Source organism: Dipteris shenzhenensis, chromosome 23 (assembly GCF_047967505.1).
Source record: "Dipteris shenzhenensis isolate YYH24624 ecotype China chromosome 23, Dip_SZ_1.0, whole genome shotgun sequence".
Lineage (NCBI taxonomy): Eukaryota > Viridiplantae > Streptophyta > Polypodiopsida > Gleicheniales > Dipteridaceae > Dipteris > Dipteris shenzhenensis.
Genome location: NC_141618.1, coordinates 8808004 through 8829921, shown reverse-complemented (window position 1 = coordinate 8829921; position 21918 = coordinate 8808004). Strand labels below are relative to the sequence as shown.

The window sequence follows — 21918 nt, the reverse complement described above, 5'->3', positions numbered from 1 at the left end:
GATTATACGCAGCAATTATGTCATCTTTAAAGAGGATAGTGTACTCAAAGAACCCGTTCAACCCTTGGAATACAGGAGGGTTGTTTATGATGATGTCGGACAGCAAAGAATGCCCATTAATATGCAGCAGCAGGCTGCTGTAGATAACCCTGTTCAAGAGGGTATACAGGCTGAAAATCAGCCAGACAATTTTGCCAATGATGCACCACTGGATATGCGAGCAAATGGGGCTGTAGAACAGCCAAATATGGTGGTACAGCCACCCGTCATGCATGACGAACAGGCTAGACGGCAGCCTAATCCGGAACATTTTGTTAGGAGGAGCACCCGTGTACAACGGCCTCCTGACAGGTTTGTTCCAGGAGCCAATAATGTGGCTGATTTTATCATGCTGATAGATTGTGGTGAGCCTTCCAGCTTCAAGGAAGCTATGGGAAGAACAGAGAAAAGGAAGTGGGAGAAAGCCATGCAGTCAGAAATGGACTCCCTACTTCAAAATGATACATGGGATTTGGTGCAGCTACCTGCAGGCAGAAAGGTTTTGCCATGCAAGTGGGTTTACAAAGTCAAAGTGGATTCAAATGCTTTACCGAGGTATGATGATATCTTTTCCCCTGTAGTCAAGATGACTACTTTGAGAGCAGTGTTAGCTCTTGTTGCTCATGAGGACATGGATTTATGTCAGATGGATGTGAAGATTGCTTTTCTTCACGGAGATCTCCATGATGAGATCTACATGAGTCAGCCAGAGGGATATGCTGTTAAAGGGAAAGAGCAGCTTGTGTGTAAGCTCAAAAGGAGCTTGTATGGACTCAAGCAGGCGCCAAGAGAATGGTACAAGAAGTTTGATGCCTTCATGCAGTCCCAAGGGTATCATAGGTGTGAAACCGATCACTGCTTGTACACCAAACGGGCAAAGGATGGCAGTTTGATGCTACTCATTCTATATGTGGATGACATGCTGATTGCCAGCAAATCTCAGCAGGAGATTAGTGCTTTGAAGAAACAACTGCATAAGTCTTTTGACATGAAAGACTTGGGTGATGCAAATCATATTCTTGGTATGCGGATTATTCGTGACAGGTCCAAGGGACTTTTGTTTCTGTCACAGAAGGAGTACATTGACAAAGTACTGCAGAGGTTTAAAATGGAGGGGGGGAAGTCTATTAGTAACCCGTTGCCTCCACATTTAAAACTCAGCAGTAAGGACAGCCCCAGATCAGATGATGATAAGGCTGAAATGGCCAAGGTTCCGTATGCATCTGTAGTTGGTTCTTTGATGTATGCCATGGTTGCCACTCGTCCGGATATTGCTTTTGCGGTGGGAGTCATCAGCAGGTATATGGCAAATCCAGGCAAGCGGCACTGGGAAGCAGTGAAAGGTGTCTTGAGGTATCTCAAGGGTACCAAAGACTTGTGCATATGCTATGGTAGGCAGGATGCATTGGTGCATGGTTTTACAGATTCAGACTATGCAGGGAATGCAGATAACCGGAAGTCTACTACCGGTTATATTTTCACATTTGCAGGAGGTGCTATATCATGGGTGTCTCGGTTGCAGAAATGCGTTGCACTGTCAACCACTGAAGCTGAATATGTTGCAGCCACTGAGGCTTGCAAGGAAGCAATATGGCTTACTCGGCTGGTGGGAGATTTGGGCATTACAGGAGATATGCCAGTTTTGCATTGTGATAGTCAGAGTGCTATCATGTTGGCAAAGAATCCGGTCTTTCATCAAAAGACCAAGCACATAGATGTGAAATACCATTTCATCAGGGAGGTACTGGAAGACAAGCGACTTGAGCTTGTGAAGGTGCATACTGATGATAATCCTGCAGATTTGCTCACTAAGAGCTTGCCTACAGAGCGGTTTGCACATTGCCGCCACATCATGGGATTAGGATGAGACCATTCTTATTTTATGGTCTTGTATACAGTAACTGTATATTGCTGTAATTTTATTCTTTTCTCCCCTTTAGGCACATTGGCGTTTAGGTGGGAGGTTGTTGGGGTAAAGGCACATTGCCACCCTTTTGTTAAAGTTATGACACCTATGACTGTCTTAAGACAGTCATAGGGTGAAAGCCTAATCCTAATAAAACCTATGAGTTTGTGGTGTGGCTCAACACTTTTTGACACACCCACACATTTTGTGTCTCTCTCTCTCTGTCTCCTTAGTTCCACTCCCTCTCCCTTTCCCTCACAGTCTTCGTATCTTTGCTTCTTCGGTAAAACTTAACCTATAGGGAGGTCTATTTACAGGTTCTGCCCTCGGGATTAGTTCAATCTTATGCTGAACATTCCGTTCTGGAGGTAACTCATCCCTAAAACAATTAGAGAACTCCTCTGCTATGTGATCAGCCAGCTGGGCCATCTTTCCATTTTGGGTAACATCTGTGCTAGCCGAAGAACCATCAATCGGCTCTACTGATGCTGTACAAAGAAACAAAAACTCTTCTTGAGCTTTTCGAACTTTCATTACGGAAACCAACGGTCCTTGAGGTATATCTTTTTCACCTCGTAAGACATACAATACATCATTCATCTTGAATTGATAAATGTGCTTTTTCCAATCTATGGCTGGATTCTTCATAGAATGCCAAGCCTTACCCAGGACTATGTCAGCGTGAGCAAGCTTTGTCATTTCAAAATCAAGCTTCTCAGCATAGTCCTGAATTCAAAGTTCTAACTGGGTAATCCTTTGGTCCCATACTTCAGTTGAACTTCCGTCTGCTATTCTGATTGCATATGCATAGTCCAATGGGCTAGTCTTTAATTTCAGCCTCTTTACAAGCTTGGAGTTAATTACATTGTGCGTTGACACAGAGTCAAACAACACAATTATGTCATGATTAGCTACTTGCCCCTTCATCTTAATTAACTTTGTATCGTTTAAGGCTGTATACCCCGTTGCTACGGGCTTTGACAGGACATTATAGGTGAACTAGTTACTAGGTTAGCAACAGACACACATAACAAAACAGGTACTGACCTTTGAGAAGATCCCGCTACCTGAATCTGCATCTGTTCTGCTCTGGGACTTCCCTTCATTTCCACGTTGCATTCTGAGATTACCATCTCAGCCATCCGACGATCCTTATTTCGTGGATAATCTTTCCACTGACGAGGTTGAAGGCATCTAAAACACAAGCCTTCTCTCCTCGCTTTTTCTCTTTGCTTTGGGTTCAAAGAAGACTTCGACCAAGCTCGGGCTGCCATTGGTGTTACTTTTCTTTTCGTTCCAATGGTGGTACTTGGTTTAGGAGTCTCAATTGGCTTCGCCTGCTTGGCTTGACCACTAGGCTGTGAGACACTCCCTTTGCTAATCCACTTCTTCTTAAACCCAGTTTTCTTCAGGTACTCATACCGAGTCCCAACTTGCACAAACCGACTTGGTCTGTTCCCTTTTGTATCCTCATAGTTCAGGGATATGGCAATTGCTTCATTTAGCGTGTTCGCATACTTAGCCCGAACTTCCATCTTGATCCGATCATTCAGTCCAAAGAAGAAATCTTTTACCTAGATTGATTGAGGTAGAGGTTCATAAACTTTCATTACACTTTCTCTGAACTTATCAGTGTATTCCTCCACTGATAAATTTCTCTGACGAAGGTTTCGATACTGATACCAAGCTCGGGATGCTTCGTCGGGAGGTAAGAAGTGTTTTCTAAATTCTTTTTTTAACCCCTCCCAAGTAGTGGATGCTACTCCATCTTTCTGCTGTTTTATCCACCTGTTTTATCCACCACCGATCCGTTGCCTCATTAAACATATGGGTGGCCTCGTGGATTTTCTTCATATCATTCTTGATTTCACAAATGGCAAAGGCCTCGTCCCATTTGTGTAACCGGGTCTCTATGATATCGGAACTATGGTCAGACATCCGACTAGAATACTTTTCTGGCCTATAATTGGCAATATTAGGCACCTTAGCCCTCCTAGGCTCGACCGTATGAACACTGGATTCAGGCTCCATTGGAGCTTTACCTTTCTCTTCACGAGATGGTCTGGTAGATATACTATGAACCATTTTCCTAAGCTCAGATTGCCCTATATTTGCTTGTAACTGTTGCGCTAAAATCTGTTGCAAGGCATCCTCCAATAATGCAATTCTACTAGATAGTGTATGGCCTGCTGGGCGCAACACCTGCGGGGTCGGTCGGACTCTCGACTCTACGGGATCCACCCTAGAAGCTTCTTCTTCAACTTCCATTTAGGTCGATGGGTGTTATTTAAAAAATAAAATAAAAATAAAAATAAAACACTGCCTAAAACTGTATTTACAAACTGCTTTTCAATCTCATAACCACAAAAGGTGTCTAAACAGGCGTAACCATCAACATAAAATAGCTGAGAACCAAGATGAATATCTTTTCCCTATACTAGGGAAATATCTGCAATCTGAAATTACTCAAACACCGAGGGCAAATAAACTAGCATATACCCCAACAAAATTTAAAAGGCATAGAGCTCCCTGGTCATATTTCTGCTGCATGAAGAGATCAATTTGTCCATGTGCTACTCCCAATCTGTATTTATAATCTGTCCTGCAACCACCCCAGAAACAGCAATGATGCCTAGACCACGAACATGCGGGACTTTCGACCCCTTCCCACGAGCTCACGACCAAGCGCAGTGCCTCTCCAAATTCCAGTTACATTCCTAGTCCAGCTAGTCACGACGCCATCTCGTGGAGTGCACGCTATGTGCAATAGTTGAACGATCGTTGAAATAGGAATGTATGATTTGGCTTTTTTTTTTCCCCTCAAGCTCCAAAGGCTAAGATGATGTGGCCTCTGTCAATACAAACGTTCAGACGGTCGCCTCGCTCCCGAGATCTCCTTCACCCAATCTCTGTGAGTATCTGCATCAGCAAATCCACCAATTTGTCTATTCTGTTGCTGACGTAGAGTACCTCTGAAAAATCAGAATTGCCGGTTGACTTCGTTGTCCCTGCGCTACGGCAATATCATGCTGAACTTCGATGCATCACAGGTATTGGCTGAACTTCGACGCATCATAGGTATTGGCTGAACTTCGCTTAGTATATTAGTTGAAAGAAAGAAGCACAGTTCCGGCTCCGAAGTTGGGTTGATGTGTATCGGACCTGCGGCTTAACAATCGTCGTAGTATGTGTCCAAGTATCTATCAAGTAAATATCAAACCTGTTTTGGACGCTACATGCAAAGTAACCATGTCGTAGCAGCAAACACAACGCCTAGCTCTACGCACTCAGATGGCCATCCGCTCCTTAAAGATCCTCCGGGATACTTTTGTGACCTTAGCACAGAGCCGTAGCTGTTTCACGCTCCAAAAATGCTCCGTGATAAACGTAATTAAAGGCGACACCAAGGTGGTCAATCTGATGGCGAAGAGGACAAACCTATGCGACTGAATTCTCTTTTCCAGAATGTATCCACTGTGCTCTGATACCAAAATCTTACGCTCTCAATCCTTTGCTCAGTTCACAGATCAAATTCACAATCTATCACGGGGCAAGCACACACAAATTTCCTCCTAGCCAACCTCGGTGGTAGCAAAACCTCTAGAAATGTCAACAACGTGAAGGCTCAAGCTTGCAAATTCCACCAAGCCCCAAAATTCCCTAGATGGATCTAGTATGCCACATGTCTACATTTGAGGGCATCTCCTCAATGCATCATTTACCCCTCTCTTGGGATATCATTGAATCATTTGCCCCTTGGCACATTTTATGCATTTAGACCCCTTAGCCTTAGATCCACTTAGTCTTGTGCCATGTCATCCTCACCAAGGACCTTGACCTTGATTCCTTTTTGAATTATTTACGTGAAGCCCAAACAAATATAATACAAACATTGATCCTTTAAAGGAAAATGTCGACTGACCCGTCAAAGGTCATGTTGCCTCAACTTGAGCGTAACACTGTGTGAGTCAATTTGCAGACTTTTTGCATATTTTCTTTGCAGATTTTTTTGGGCATTTGCAGAGCACTGTGCATTTCAAGCCTTTGATAGACTGTGACAATATTTGTCACTGTGGGTAGATTTTCTTTGGTAGACTTTGGTTATGCATTTTGCATCCCAGGAAGGGATTTTACTTGTTCAGTTTGCTGTGTTTTTGAGTTTATCTGGCAAAAATGGCTCAGAACAACCCCAATGAGGTGTTTGGAGTCCTCACACATGAGGATAAGTTGGATGGTACCAACTACTCCTTGTGGAGTTTTATGATTCGCAACATCTTGATTGGTAGAGACCTGTCACTACTCCAAGAACTTGATTGGCCTAAAAAGAAAGGCATTTGTCACTACTCCAAGAAGCCATGTCATTATATTGGTGAATGCAAGAAGTGCATAGCTAAAGAAAAGAAAAGAGATTCAAGTATGGCTGTGTCAGATGCATCAGCTTCTCATGCACATGATGGGGGAGATGTTACAGCTAACTTTGTGAAAGAGCACTATACCTTTCTGTCTTGCACTTCAGATATTTCAGTGGGTAGTTCAGATGCTACAGCCACTAACGATGATGATCCCATGAGGACACTGCTTTTGGTGGTTATCTCTATTATGTTACATTCATAGATGACTTCACCAACTACACTTGGGTCTATGGTCTTAAGGCAAAGTGTTTATGCATTTCAAACACTTTGTGCCTATGGTTGAGAATGAGACAGGACTCAAGGTGTAGACACTTCGCACAGATAGAGGGGGGGAGTATATGTCTCATGAGTTTGAGGCATTTTTGAAGGAGAAAGGCATCACGCATCAGCTTACAGTGAGGCTTACACCTCAGAAAAATGGTAAAGCTGAGCGCAAGAATCGCTCTCTTATGGAGATGGATAGATGCATGCTTACCAGTAAAAAGTTGCCTCACAGGTTTTGGCTCGAAGGCCTCATGTGTGCAAACTATGTTTTGAATCGGGTTCCCACAAAGGCTTTAAAGACAATCACTCCTTATGAGGCATGGCATGGGAGAAAGCCTTCAGTGGATCACTTCAGAGTTTTTGGTTGTGTTGCATATGCCCACGTGCGTGTGGAGTTTCGACATAAGTTGTCAGATAAGGCACTTAAATGCATTTCTGTTGGTTACAATGCACAAAGCAAAGGCTATTGTCTCTACAGTCCTGCTTCTCGCAAGATTTTGGTGAGTAGAGATGTTATATTTTCTGAAAATTCAGCACATACACATGCTGAATTTACAATTCCAACTTCTTCGATGTTTTTGAGGGGATGCTTCCTATAGCATTTGGTTCCCCACCTGAGGCTCATGCTGAAAATCAGAATTTACAACAACCTCCTGCTCATCCACATGCCCCGATTCAGCCACAGGCTGATTTTGTACCTTCGCAAGGTGTGGATGAAGTTGTCACACAAAAGATTCAAGAGATACATGCAGCCAAAACAGTCCCGAATTGGTTGCTACAGACTCTCAGGGAGAGTAGTTGGCAGGACTCGTAGTACATTAAGGCACGCAGGGGGGGCTCTTTCAGTTGAGACAGTTTATGCAGGGACTCTTCTTGATGAAGAAGAACCTGACTCTTTTGAAGAAGCAAAGGATAATGTGCATTGGATGCATGCCATGCACAATGAATTGCAGTCCATTGAGAAAAATCAGACTTGGGATGTTGTGGATTTGCCACCAGGTAAGCATGCCATTGGTTCCAAGTGGGTTTTTAAAGTGAAAAGGAAGCCAGATGGGTCCATTGACAGGTACAAGGCAAGGCTGGTTGCCAAAGGCTATGCACAGAAGAAGGTCATAGATTATGAGGAGACTTTTGCTCCTACATCCCGGATGACCACCATACGGTCAGTTATTGGCATGGCTGCAAATTTTGTTTGGAATGTCCATCAGTTGGACATAAAAATAGCTTTCCTTAATGGGGACTTGCACTCCTCAAAGCAATGCAGATAGTGGTATGCAAGTATCACAAAAGGGCAAAGAGAAAGTAGATCAGCCCATGGTGTGATTTGCATAAGGTATGCTCAAGAAATCATGGTCCTACAAAAAAGACCACTACTAAAAATAGAACTTGTGAAACAACCTCTTGGATTTGAGCTTTCTGGCATTGCACTTCAGGTTTGCAAGCTTAACAAAGCTTTATATGGGCTGAAACAAGCCCCACGTGCGGACTTTGGTGTATCCAGAGACAAGGGACCATGCCTACATGACTCCTAGCAGGCCTGATTTTTCTCTCTTAAGTTATTTGGCTGTTCAAAGGCTAGATGCACCATTTTTCAGCAATTGTGCCATCTTTTGAAGAAATACAAAAGACATACATGCTAGCATTCAAGTATTGGAGCCCTATGTTGTCTCATATGTGAGAACTCTAGATCCAGGGGATGCTGAGGGATGAGAGAAACTCATGGAGTTGTTTGAGTCCAAACACAACAGCTATAATGAAGATGATTTTCAGTTCTTCATATTTGGTAAGGACAGAATAACTAGAGATGCAATGCAAAAGACAGCTCATTGAAGCTAAGATGTTGGGTATATGGAAAAGCAAGCAATGCTTCCCATGTGGACGAAAGTGGACAGCAAAAGACAATGCATTGTGCAGAACAAAACCCATGGGGACAGCTGGAACTCTGAGATTATGAATGATGATCTTGCCAAGATGGATTATCAGCCACATGGCCCAGGAGGTGCCACAACACCCAAGGCATAGGAATATATCACATTTCCTTTTGATCCCAGTGGCATGCATGATAAATTATGTCCTTTTAACAGCAGGGGGCCTTGGTGCCTAATGTCACCTGCAATTTTGAGGACAAAATTGTTTTTGAGGAGGGATGGATGTAATGAAGGCCAAGATTGGCCCAAGTTAGTGAGGGCTAGTCTAATTCCTCTAGGGGATGTTCAGGCCTAGAATGGCAAAAAGGAGATAGTACGGAGGGAGACTATATAAGTCCAGCTCCCCACCCTTTGTACATGTGACATCTAATCCTATCTACTCCCACTTCTTTCCTCCTACGTGCTGTCCCAATCTCTCTCTATCTCTCTCTTCCTCTCTCTCTACCCCCTTTCCCTCGTATCTCTCTCTCTCTCATCCTTCCTTCCCCCTATCCTCTTCCCCTTTTCTGCCATCTCTGGCCCTTTACCAAATCTGTCCCTGCCCCCCTTCATTGCAGCTGCGTGATTCTCTCGCCCTTCCTTTCTCTCTTTCATCATTGATTTCTTTTCAGAAATTAGAAAATTTCATCTTTTAATGCCAGAGATTGTTTTGTGGTTCTCATTTGTCCATCTCTCTCTAATCATCCCCATTATCCACAGCCATGATCATCCCATCGGAATACAATTTGCGATTTGTTAAACCACTAAAGTCGAGGACTTTGGAAAATAGGACATAGGATTCTAAGAATGTTGTCACGTCGTCAAAGGAATTCACAATAATACACAACACTTTCTGAAACAGCTCCTAACACATTAGTCATCACTAAACTTGAGGTTCTAGTATCTCGTCTATGTCTATGCTAACTTGCAAGATCAACAAGTGTCGGTGTACAAGCATAGGACACCCTGGGTACAGGCTAGCGCGTCACCACCCAACCGTAGATTCCTTAGGATCACCCTCGAGCTAGAGGCGAGGCAACCTATGACCATAGTCCATCCATGGTAAGACTGTGCATGCATAGCATGCAGCCCCATCTACACACGCAGTGCCCTTATTGATGGGCTCTCAATCTATGTGAGGTGCCCCTTCTTATTGAAGTCTTGGCATAATTGGATGTTTGAGGGAGGAGAAGCATGCTGCAACGTATACAGGGTATCCTGTATATGATAGTGATGAGTGATTAAAGATACAAGTGAAATAGAACTGCCATTCTGCTCGATCCATTTAATCTTTCTCGTGAAAAGTCTTGGCGAGACTGCCCTATGAAGGACCATACAATTCTATTTGCGGTCCAAAAAAAAACCAATGGTCCATATCGCACACGCCTGCTAAATGAGAGGAGGGAATCTCTAGTTTTGACTAATGACTCTCATGTCTGTACTTACCCCCTTGTGCTTTGCCATGGCCTCCATAAACTTCTTAAGAGTTTTGCACTGTTCAATCAACATTCATGTGAGATCCTCATTGATCAAGATAGGAGCTTCCATTAAATTAGCCCTCTTTGCCAAGACATGTTAAACATGCCTTGCTTTTGCATAATTTGACAATCAGTGGTAGGGGGAATAAGAGGCTGCCACGTGTTCACAATGTTTCAGGGGGCCACATGGGCAGATCAACATGGATATGGCCCAACATATGGGCTGCCTGACCCAAGTAAGGCTGCCTAAAAGATGTTGCCACACTCTCAACAAGCTCCACATCAATGGCGATCCCTTCCATGTGAGAGGGGCCTCCATGAAAATCCATCGGTGAGACCATTGCCACTATCTGTTTATGGCAAGCCCCTACCATAGCAGAAGCCTCCACTCAAAGCCTGGAGCCAGACCTGAGATCGATGATACCCAGGCCTCCCTCTGCCTTTGGTACCTGAACATAGATTACCATGGGAATGAGCTCCTTGAGACTTGACTGAAGCGATGATGTTGTGTCCATGATGTTGAAGTGTCATCGTCTTCTCATGATAATCCTTAGAAGGCTCCATTTGATAATGCCATGGCTAGAAATTGGGATACACTCAATTTCATCAATGAAACTCAAGGAAAGCTAAAAAGCTAAAGATATCAACCAAAAATCTATAATCAGCTATTTAATTAAAATAAGTGTTTGTTAATTCAAACAAGTATTTAGGAATATAAATATGCCCCATGACCACTCTACCCATGCACACAATTAAAATCACAGTGGGCCTAGAACATTTAGTGTAACCCAAGCTTGCGAAGTCCATAACTCAATCTAGACTCACCAGAATTGACCCAACCTGGAACTAGTTGCTCACCGTGTACTATCTAATGTGCATATGAGTGGTTGGGTTAGCACTCAAGAAATACCTAATTGCTTCTCCCAAGAAAATAATGTGTGTGTGTGTGTGTGTGTGTGAGAGAGAGAGAGAGAGAGAGAGAGAGAGACGTTTTATTCCTCTACTGATTTTTGTGTGTGATGTGCTCCCTTAATTACAAATCCTAGGATTGCATATTGATACAAAAGTGAATGCAAAGCGTGTCCACAAAGAAGATGGCAAGTTGAGTACACTACCAGAAAATGAGAATGGCTTAAACTACATAGAAGCTTCTCATGGTTTGCAGAGATCAATAGATGATCAAGCTACATTTTCATCTGCGAAAAAGATGTGTCTTGAAGATTTGCGGAGTGCAGAAATCTATTATCAAAATCTAGTTGATGAGACTTCTGAGCAGCCCAGTGAGCATGGACCTGAGGCAAATGGCAACCTAGCACATGCACAAAGCGCAAGAGGAAGTGGCAGCAGCATGCCTATCCAATTAGCAAGCTTTGAAGGAGGAAAAAGCACGTTCAAGAACATTAATGGAGAGACCTTAATTCATAGAAGGGAGGACAAGCATGTAGGTAAAAAATTACCTGCTCTCAGAAGATTTGGCCGTCGATGGTTTACTATTTGTAAATCGTACAACAAGTTTAATTGGAGGATTGTATGAATCAAGAGGCCAGAAAAATAGATTTTATGTGATTCAAGCCACCGAGGTTTTAAATTGCCTGATAAGGGAATGCTTGGAGAAGGCTTCATATGCATCTCTTTTCTAGGAAGTTTTGTCAGGAGAACTTGGTACAATGCATGCGAGGCTTTCGATGATTTTTCCATCGAAAACATGAGGCTTTTCATGAGGTTGAGAGGTTTTCTGTCAGGTTTGTAACTTGCAGGGGAGATCTTTGGTAGATGAATGAAACAATATTTTACAAAGGGGTGATATCTAAGGAAGTCTTAGCACTTGGTTGAGGCCTCGTTTGAAACGCACATGCATTCTTGAGAAACTGACAAGTTGTCTAGTCTTTGCAAACCCTAAATTTATGCTGCACATTTATTTGGTGTGCAGGAACTCTTTCTTGTGCGTCTTCTGAACTTATTTCACATGACAAGCGAACTTCATCTGGTGGAGGAATGCATTCTCTTGACTCATTTGTTGATAAATATGAATCCAAATACACGTGGTCCCAAATGTCTATACCACGTTTGTAATCTTCATGAGGTTTTGCGATCGAGTCTTGACGCTGTGGTAAATCAATAGAACAAAATTCCTGTGCCACTTCTACTACATGATACAACATAAAGATTAATGTGCATTGAACACATCGTTTGACAAAATCTGCTTTTGCATGAGTTGTGATCTTTAGAGACTCAAAAGTACTTCATTGTTCTCCCTCATAAACTTGCCCTAGCATCGTCGTTAACCCAGTCACATCACGTGTTTCAGAGATGATTTGTCCCCCAAACCTCACAAAGATCCAAATTCACAATGTAGGATGCTTCTAACAAAATTAATTTGCATGAAAAGCGGTCAATATGTATGACAAAAAGGGATTCATGCAATTTGAGGAGCTCATGCTTATGAGGCAGTCAATAGAGCGAGCGAGAAAAAGCGAGCGGGTTGAAAAAAGCGTGCGAGCTTTTCCACAATCTCATTTGAAAGGATTCTACAGATAGCTTGGTGAAAACCCTAATTGGGAACTATCTTAAGGAGAAAGCTTACTTTTCTACGTTTACTACACTAGCATTGCAAAATTTAAAGCATGATTTTGCATCAATCATAAGTAATATGCTTAAGACATAGAGCTTACCTTATTACATTGCCCATAATACTTTTGACGTTACTTTAGCATAACTTCCAATTGACTCCACTCACATTATGCAATGATAGTATGTGTGCTTGAAAGAAACCAATATTCCTCTCCAAGGCATGGGATCCATTATTGATACAAAATTTGTTTTGCATTTCAAATGGGTCTTATTATTATAACCACTACAATTACCCTACTTCGCCTTGCATGATATTTTTAACTAACATAAGTACCACTTTAGAAATATAAGGCAATCCTAAACACTTCATAGCGCGGGACTACATCACTGCCATAAATATATCATGACAATCACAACTTACCAAAATTGTTGCCAAACCATGAAGCAATTGAATGATTTAAAAATACTTCATCCACACATGAAATAAATCTCAAGAAAGCCATCTTTGGCATCATAAAAAGAACAATAATATCACTTCTTAAAATTGAAAATTTAAGAAACAGCCTTTTTGAGCCAAATGGTTATCTGTAAACTATGAACAAATAGGTTTTCTCAACCATTTTCTACCCTTCCTCACATTCATTGCCAATAAAGAAATTATGCAATTTTTGCCTATATGAAGTCCTATTTGCCATGAACCTTGCCATTTCTTTTACATAGCATGGCAATTTACTACAACTAAACATACATTTCAAACCATAGTAAGTCAAAGTAGAAAAGTCCAAATCATGGCACTCACAAGATGAACTTCTATTGAAAAGTTTGTTTGGTTTAGGGTTACTAATAAGAAATGTTTATGAAATACATAAGATTACCAATTAAAAACGTATCACAAACTAGAGTTGTAATATTAGAAGGTACCCATGAATGTCAAGTTTCATTTAGATTACACATGCACATCAATAGAGCATAAAAATAAATCATATGAAGCATCCAAATGTATGACCAAAAAGAAAATGAGATCAGATGCAACCAACAAAAAAGAAAGCACCCAACAAAAAATCTACTCCTCTCTAACCCACCTTAGACCACCTGAGAGGACATCGGTAAGGTTGTCCTCTCAGCTATAGGTAACGTACTGCATCCACATATCATCTAGAGGATTAATCAATCCCCTCAAACCGAGGTGCACTTTCATCCCTAAATACATGTGGATTCTTCTTAGCTGTAAAGAGTAGAGCCAAAATTTGCAAAACGAGAACACAATATTACAGAATAGAGAAACGAAGAGGGCTTGGAAGCATGATAGCATTGAACAAATCCTGATTTAAAAAAAACCAAACTTAAACTCAAATAAAAGAATTTATTTAACGTCTACAACAAACCATTTGTACAATATGTAGCATGACACTTGAAAAAACACTTTGAAACATCAGAAAAGATTGAATGCTGCATATGGGATCAATCTAGAAAGAGGGATTCGAGGACACTTATCAGAATCCACTATCCTGCATCTCCCAATAACATCACCTCTAGTCTCCACTTGTACCTCTGTCTTCTCCATCTTCACCTCATCTTTCCTTCTTTTTCCCTTGGAGTAGATGATCTACCAACAATATTCACTCATTCTTCAGTGACAATAGATTGCACTTATTCTTTAGTTGCACCTACTAAAGACTCAAGATGGGGATTTGTCTTCTTTCCTCGCATTTTTCTACTTACCTTCTTGACTCTTTCTTCCTCTTTTCCTTGTCATGTTGAAAAGGCATGCAAGAATATAATATATCTCAGGCATGCAACCAAGTAAGTTTTTTAAGTCCCAAAAAAGGATGTTTTTTGCTGGCCAAAAACCTAGAAAAGAAATACCACTCCACATTGTGAAAGCAAACTAGGCTAACCAACCAAGTTATATATCCGACCTTAACTTACCATCGATGAGTCTTTTTTGAAAAACATTTAAACCATAGAAATTGCAATTCCAAAAGAATACTCAAGAATAGAAGGCAATGCCCTCGAGATGTATCACAAATTGCATCTAGCAATGAAGGATTTGGATTACCTTAAAAGTTTTGGAGCTTACAAGCAATAGTATTCAGCATTCAAACAATGCAACAATCTATATACCTCTTCGAATTGCCTTGTCTAACCATTTTGATAGCCCCTTCTAGATTCCAAAAGAAAAATTTTAATGCTTCATGTTTCACATCTTGAGCAACAAAATATGGAACAAGAGTTTAGGCATATCTTGGTTAACATTGGCCAATAGAGACATTCTCATACATGGTTAAGTAAAGAAAAGCCAAGCAGATTGCAAATATAAGGCTCTAATAGCAATGGTAGCCCTAGAATTTGGATTGGGTCACCAATATTTTATGCTCCCAATGCTCTTCTAGAAGGTCATGTTTTAGAGGCATTAATGCTTGAAATAGGCAACACGTAAACACACTGCTTATTTCATGCATTCATGCCCTGAAAATAGGACCTCTTTGGAGCTTGTCTAATGGGAGCTTCATTCACTCACTGTATTCAATTCTACCCCTGAACAAGCTAAGAAATGCAAGCCACAATATCCTATCTGCATGTATGAACATGAAATGACATGATGGGGTACAGATGAGGTATCATTGAGCAAAAGATGAGGCATCATTTGATGAAATTTTCACAAGAGCAGAATGGCTACATCTTGTTGTATTCCCCTTCCAAGTATTTCTTTAGTGCATTGGCAGTGTCATGGGTCATGATGAAGAAGAACTAGGGCATTGGGAGCATATAAAGTAGGGTTGCCAAGCTTGGTAGCCCTAAACACCTATTTTATTAATTTTGGACTTTTTCTGTTGTTTTTGGACGAAGCCCAAAAATCCTTCCCAAATGAAAAGTTTACTTTGTGAAAATATCCTTCCCAAATCAAAATTTTACTTTATGAAAATATTCTTCCCAAATCAAAAGTTCACTTTGTGGCACTATCATATTCACATATAAATATTGTTTTTTCAATCTATACTTTTGCACCAACATGTAAGACTTTGAAATAATCCTATATTAGAAATTCTAGCTATATCTAAGTTATTTGTTAATTTAATTATTTTTTATATTTTTTCTTGATGTGATAAATTTATAAATCCATGAAAGGAGCTTAAATATTTCATGAATATAACATTGTCACTCGCAATATGCACAAAAATTTTAAAACTTTTAATAAATAGAAAAAAGACACGATGCCATAAGACCCAAGTTTTGTATTGAACCAAAGAGGTATAATAGCAATTATAGCTATTATTATATGATTACATTGAGAGACGTTGCTCTCAGCTAGAGTCTTTATATCCAAAATGATATAGATTGAACATATGTTTATAATTTAAATTGTTGCTCTTAAAGAGCCTCAATTCGTGCCATCTACATAATTTGACCCCATTGTCTTATTGCTCAATGTCACGACAGTCCCTTGCCAGGTACCATTTGCATTAACTCCCACTTGTCTTGCCAAGCCTTGCCCCTTGGGTGCATTGACTCCCCATTGTCTTATTGCTCAATGTGATAGTCCCTTGCCAGGTGCCATCTACATTAACTCCCTATTGTCTTGCCAAGCCTTAACCCTTGGGTGACATCCAGTGCAAAATACAGGTGCCATCTACATTAACTCCCACTTGTCTTGCCAAGCCTTGCCCCTTGGGTGCATTGACTCCCCATTGTCTTATTGCTCAATGTGATAGTCCCTTGCCAGGTGCCATCTGCATTAACTCCCTATTGTCTTGCCAAGCCTTGACCCTTGGGTGACATCCAGTGCATATTTTGACTCTCATTTGACATAGGAGGTGATGACTCTGATTATAATTGTCTTGAATTGGCTTCTTGCCTAGTACCCAAATAAAATCCTTCAATGGACTTCAATACAAAGCTTTAATCATGGACATTCTTCATTTGCGCGGTCTCCTTCTACTTCCTCCATGGCGAGCATCCTCAAAAATTCATGTATATGCAAAATACTTTGCTGTGGTATTTTTATTTTTCCTTCTACCTCATATCCCATGCACTTCTTTGATTTCTTTGCCCTTGAATGCCAAGACACTATGATTGTCTCCGTCGAAACTTGAGAGACCGCTTCATCATTTGGGACCCACTCCTTCATTATACAATTAGTATACAATGTGTTGTTATCCATATTCTCCTTCCTGCCCTTTGGCTCATACCATACCGCTATAAATGTTGTAGCTCTCCCTTGGTCATCTCTTTGCACATCAACTACTTTTGCAACCCAAAACTTCACATTCTCATATTCATCATCCGATGGTCGAACCACAACAAAACAATCGACCTCTATATCTACTTGTGGCATAAACTCTCTCTTCTTCGGTCCACAATATGGACGTGGGAGTAATGATACAAATTCATTTTCAAAGATTGGAGCTGGGCGCAAATCGTTATGAATATTTGGCCAAAACATATTGCATTCTTCCTTGACATCCTTTGAGCCTCGCATTCTCTCAAGGTCCTTTATTAAATTTCGTGTCTTGTTAATTACAGTGGTAGTGTGTTCTCTCCAAGTAGGCTTCGAATCAGGATATCTCCGGAGCATTTCCTCTTTGTATGTAATAAATACTTTTAATCCTTCTATTTCACAGTTAGACCTCTCATTGAATTCTTGTATAGGAGCCCATGTTGGATACCTTTCCTTGCTGGGAATTGAAGTTAAGAGACTGTAAGGTTCTTCAGGTTCCCATTTTGTATCATGAGAATACTGTTGCCATTGCATTATGGGTTTTTCATCTTAAAAAAAAAAACGAAAGTAGTGTGGATTGGTATGACCTGTCAATGCATCACCACCCGTTTGTATGAAAGGTAGAATGAAGCTCTTCCATTCATACATTCTTTCGAGCCTCTCACATACTATACTTTACTTATAACCACCAACTTGCCTACCACATCTTCTTACCAAGTCATCTATTGTCTCCATATCCTTGCATTTAAGCTCCCTTGAGACTGTGCTAAAAACCTGATTGATATCCTCATGTGTATGCCCAACATACAAAAATCCACATTCGACCTCATTGAAGATTCGATGAGCAACTAGCATGGAGCAGAATGCAAACATGAGTACATTCTTATTTTCTCGCTAGCAATTATTAGCTTGTATTCTCAAAGTTGGTGGTAGGCAACCTTTTTCTGCATGTACATTGCGAATTGCCTTCATAATAGATGTTACAACTTGATTGCTGTCATGTAGATGCAAGGAATCAATCCATATATCTGCAAAGAACTTAATTCCATGCACTAACACTCCACATGGATGTGTCTTTAGAAAGTGCTTTCCTTGTAATTTAGGTGGAGTGGCAACAAAACGAGGCAATGTTGTTGTATCCTGATCCATGCCATCTACAATAAGGCACATGTAGTCATCAGGATGCGAAATAGCTTGCTCCTTCCAAAATGCATATTTTTGTCTGGAATGTCGAATAAGGTCATGATGAGATTTTCGGTTTTTTTTTGTATAATTCCCTTTGATTTGGACATGTTGCACTCTCAATCGCTCGCTTTAAATCATCACAGACATTGCACTTTGACATTTTTTGCCTCCTTGGGATTTTAACATATCCAAAGTTCTTCTTTCAAAGAGTATACAAAGTATGAGAAGAAGCTACGGCATCCCCTCTTTGCCTTTGCTTTTTTGCAATAGAGTCAAATACTTCGAGCTTTGTCAAGCCCATTGGAAGGTGCATTTCAGTGATCGCATCACCGTTAGGGAGTTTGGTAGATATATGGGGTTGAGGTAAAGCATTTTCATATATGAAGTCTTGCGAAATTGCTGCTACCCTGACAGTTGAGATTCTTGATTTGGACCTTCCTCTATTACCATGAATGCTAAATTTGTTGCCACCCTTTGCCTTGGTGACTAAATCCCAATATGTACCATGGGATAATCCAGTAATATTGCGATATGCCTTATTGTAAATCTTTTTTCAATTTACGAGAGGTTTTACCTTTTGTCTTGAACTTAGCCTTTTATTGCCATTCTAAAGAAAGCAAGAGAGACTTGTGAGAAGGTATTCATTTCTTTCGCTTCCTCTTCTTTACCACACGTGTCCTCTGCATTCCCTGATGTCTGCAAGATCAATGAAGCGCATACATCTTCGCTTGCAACATAGATATTCCAATGCATTTAACATGTTCTCCTCCTTCATTACTCTCTTCCTCTTTGGTTGCTTTTATGGATCTGCCTGGATTCGCTTTCTCTTCATGCGTATGTATGACCGTTTTCGTTCCTCGTGCATGTTGTTATTTGTATTTATGCACTTCTTCTCCTCACATTTGTTTGTAACCAAGCATCCATGATTGGTCGTTGCATCCTTGGCCATATCACAATCAAAGTTAAATATTGAATAATCCTCTGTTGATCTCATCCTCATTTTTAACATACTCTTAGGACCATTCAATGAATTCAATATTCTACGAGAGTATTGAGAACCTTGAAACTCTTCCACTCCTGAGAGAACATCACTCATTGGGACATCTTGCATGGCTTTCACAAATCCACAAGCTTGATTGACACCAGGTTTGTTAATATGCATGAACTCATCCACACTTGACAAGACATCGCTATTGAAACCTTTGCCCTTCTCACTGTGCAAGAATTCATCCACCCCAGATAAGGCTTCGCTTCTAAAATCATTTAGTTTCTCGGAACCAATGAACTCATCCACTCCAGATAAGATGTCACTTCTATAATTGAGTACTTTGAAATCATCCACATTTGAATTGATAGAGCCTGGCACATGGGCACGCTTTTTAGGTCCTTTGATATTATAGTATACCTTGTCTTTATCATTGAAAACCACGTGCCTCTTTCTCATGTTTAAAAATTGCATGCTCCATCTCATATTCTTGCCTACCTCATAGGAGGGATCACATAAGGATGTTATGTTATCAACCATACCATCATCAGTGACTTTTAGAATCCTCATCTGTGCAAATGACCATTGCTCCACTTGTTCAAATCCCAATACTTCACCTTCTGCTACAGTCTTATTTGCAAATGATCTCATTTGTAAAATGTCCCCTATAGTAAAATCCAAGGTGGTGCACTTTGTATTCTTGATAATGTCTGTTGCATAAGTCTCATCTTTGTCCCATGCTATAAATGATTTGTTGGATGTATTGTAGGGCATAACATCTCCAAGTGTTTCCATATCTCCACATTTATACTTTAGCTCAACATGTGCGCTAAGAATCTTTGATATAGTAACTACCACCTTATCTTCGCCAAGTCTTCGAAAGTGGCAAACTGAATTGGGATCACTATCATGGATTGTAGCAAATGCAACTACTTCTCTTTTGCTACATAAAATCACATCCATCCCTCGAACAAAATCTATAGCCATCTCCTTTGTGAGAGTCCTTTGCAAGCAAGATGCACTAGCAACAATTACATAAATATTAGTCTCTTTTTAATAATCTACTCATTTATTATAATTTCTAATTAGTACTTAATTTATTGGTGGGAGAAGTTATCCGATCAAGTACTCATCAGATGGACATGCCAAGTTATCCTTTGCATGGTCGATCGAGCATTAAATACTATTTTTGCTCTAGTGTCATGCACATCCGTAAAAAAACACGATGCTAGGTATGTTATCCGATCAAGTACTTATGGGATGGGTGCGCCACTTTGCATGTAAGTCAATTCCACCTAGTTGAAGGTGCTTTGCATGGTCGATCGAGCATTAAATACCATTTTTGCATTAGTGTCATGCACATCCGTAAAAAAACATGCTGCTAGGTGTGTTATCTGATCAAGTACTTATGCGACGGGAATGCCACTTTGCATGTAAGTTAATTCCACCTAGTTGAAGGTGTGTGCAAAGTATTGTGCCCATCGGATATGCTTTGCATTGTCGATCAAGCATAAAACACCGTTCTTGCCTTAGTGTCATGCACAATCATAAAAGAACACGGTCCTAGGTGTGTTATTCAAACAAGTACTTATTGGATGGGGGCTCCACTTTGCACGCAAGTCCGTTTCAACTAGGTTGAGATGCGTGTAAAGTATTGTCACCATCGGATATGCTTTGCATGGTCGATCAAGCATTAAATGCCATTTTTACCTTAGTGTCATGCACATCCGTAAAAAAACACGCTGCTAGGTGTGTTATCCAATCAAGTACTTATGCGATGGGAATGCCACTTTGCATGTAAGTTAATTCCACATAGTTGAAGGTGCGTGCAAAGTATTGTGCCCATTGGATATGCTTTGCATTGTCAATCAAGCATAAAACACCGCTTTTGCCTTAGTGTCATGCACAACCATATAAAAACATGGCCCTAGGTGTGTTACTCAAACAAGTACTTATTGGATGGGGGCTCCACTTTGCACGCAATTCCGTTTCAACTACGTTGAGGTGCATGCAAAGTATTATACACCATCAGATATGCTTTACATGGTCTATCACGCATTATACACCGTTTTTTCCCTAGTGATATGCACATCCACAAAAAAACACGCCCTTAGGTGTGTTATCTGATTAAGTACTTATCGGATGGGTGTGCCTCTTTGAGAACATTTCAATACCACCTAGGTTGAGGTGTAGGAAAAGTGTTGTGCCCATCGGATATCCTTTGCATGGTCGATTGAGCATTAAATACTATTTTTGCTCTAGTGTCATGCACATCCGTAAAAAAACACGCTGCTAGGTATGTTATGCGATCAAGCACTTATGGGATGGGAGTGCCACTTTGCATGTAAGTCAATTCTACCTAGTTAAAGGTGTGTGCAAAGTATTGGGCCCATCGGATATGCTTTGCATTGTCGATCAAGCATAAAACACCATTTTTGCCTTAGTGTCATGCACAACCATGAAAAAACACGGTCCTAGGTGTGTTAATCAAACAAGTACTTATCGGATAGGGGCTCCACTTTGCACGCAAGTTTGTTTCAACTAGGTTGAGATGCGTGCAAAGTATTCTCACCATCGGATATGCTCTGCATGGTCGATTACACATTATACAACGTTTTTCCGGTAGTGATATGCACATCGGCAAAAAAACATGCCCTTAGGTATGTTATCTGACCAAGTACTTATCGGATGGGTGTGCCTCTTTGACAACATTTCAATACCACCTGGGTTAAGGCATAGGAAAAGTATTGTTCCCATGGGATATGCTTTGCATGGTTGATCGAGCATTAAATACATTTTTTGCCTTAGTGTCATGCACATCCGTAACAAAACACGCTGCTAGGTGTGTTATCCGATCAAGTACTTATGCGATGGGAATGCCACTTTGCATGTAATTCAATTCCACCTAGTTGAAGGTGTGTGCAAAGTATTGTGCCCATCGGATATGCTTTG

At 40.7% G+C, this 21918-nt stretch overlaps 1 protein-coding gene across 2 annotated transcripts in view; it reads left to right on the top strand.

Moving 5' to 3' along the window:
- The window catches only part of LOC147886954 (uncharacterized), a 78866-nt gene extending 66732 nt beyond the window's left edge, over positions 1-12134 (top strand). The window contains exons 5-6 of one of the 2 annotated variants that reach the window (XM_087394611.1): positions 11053-11447; positions 11937-12134. In XM_087394611.1, coding sequence (XP_087250737.1) covers positions 11053-11447; positions 11937-12128 — 587 coding nt within the window. In that variant the 3' untranslated portion in view covers positions 12129-12134. The remainder of the gene's footprint in view (positions 1-11052; positions 11448-11936) is intronic. The other variant, XM_087394612.1, reaches the window with a different exon arrangement.
- Positions 12135-21918: the final 9784 nt, after the last annotated feature.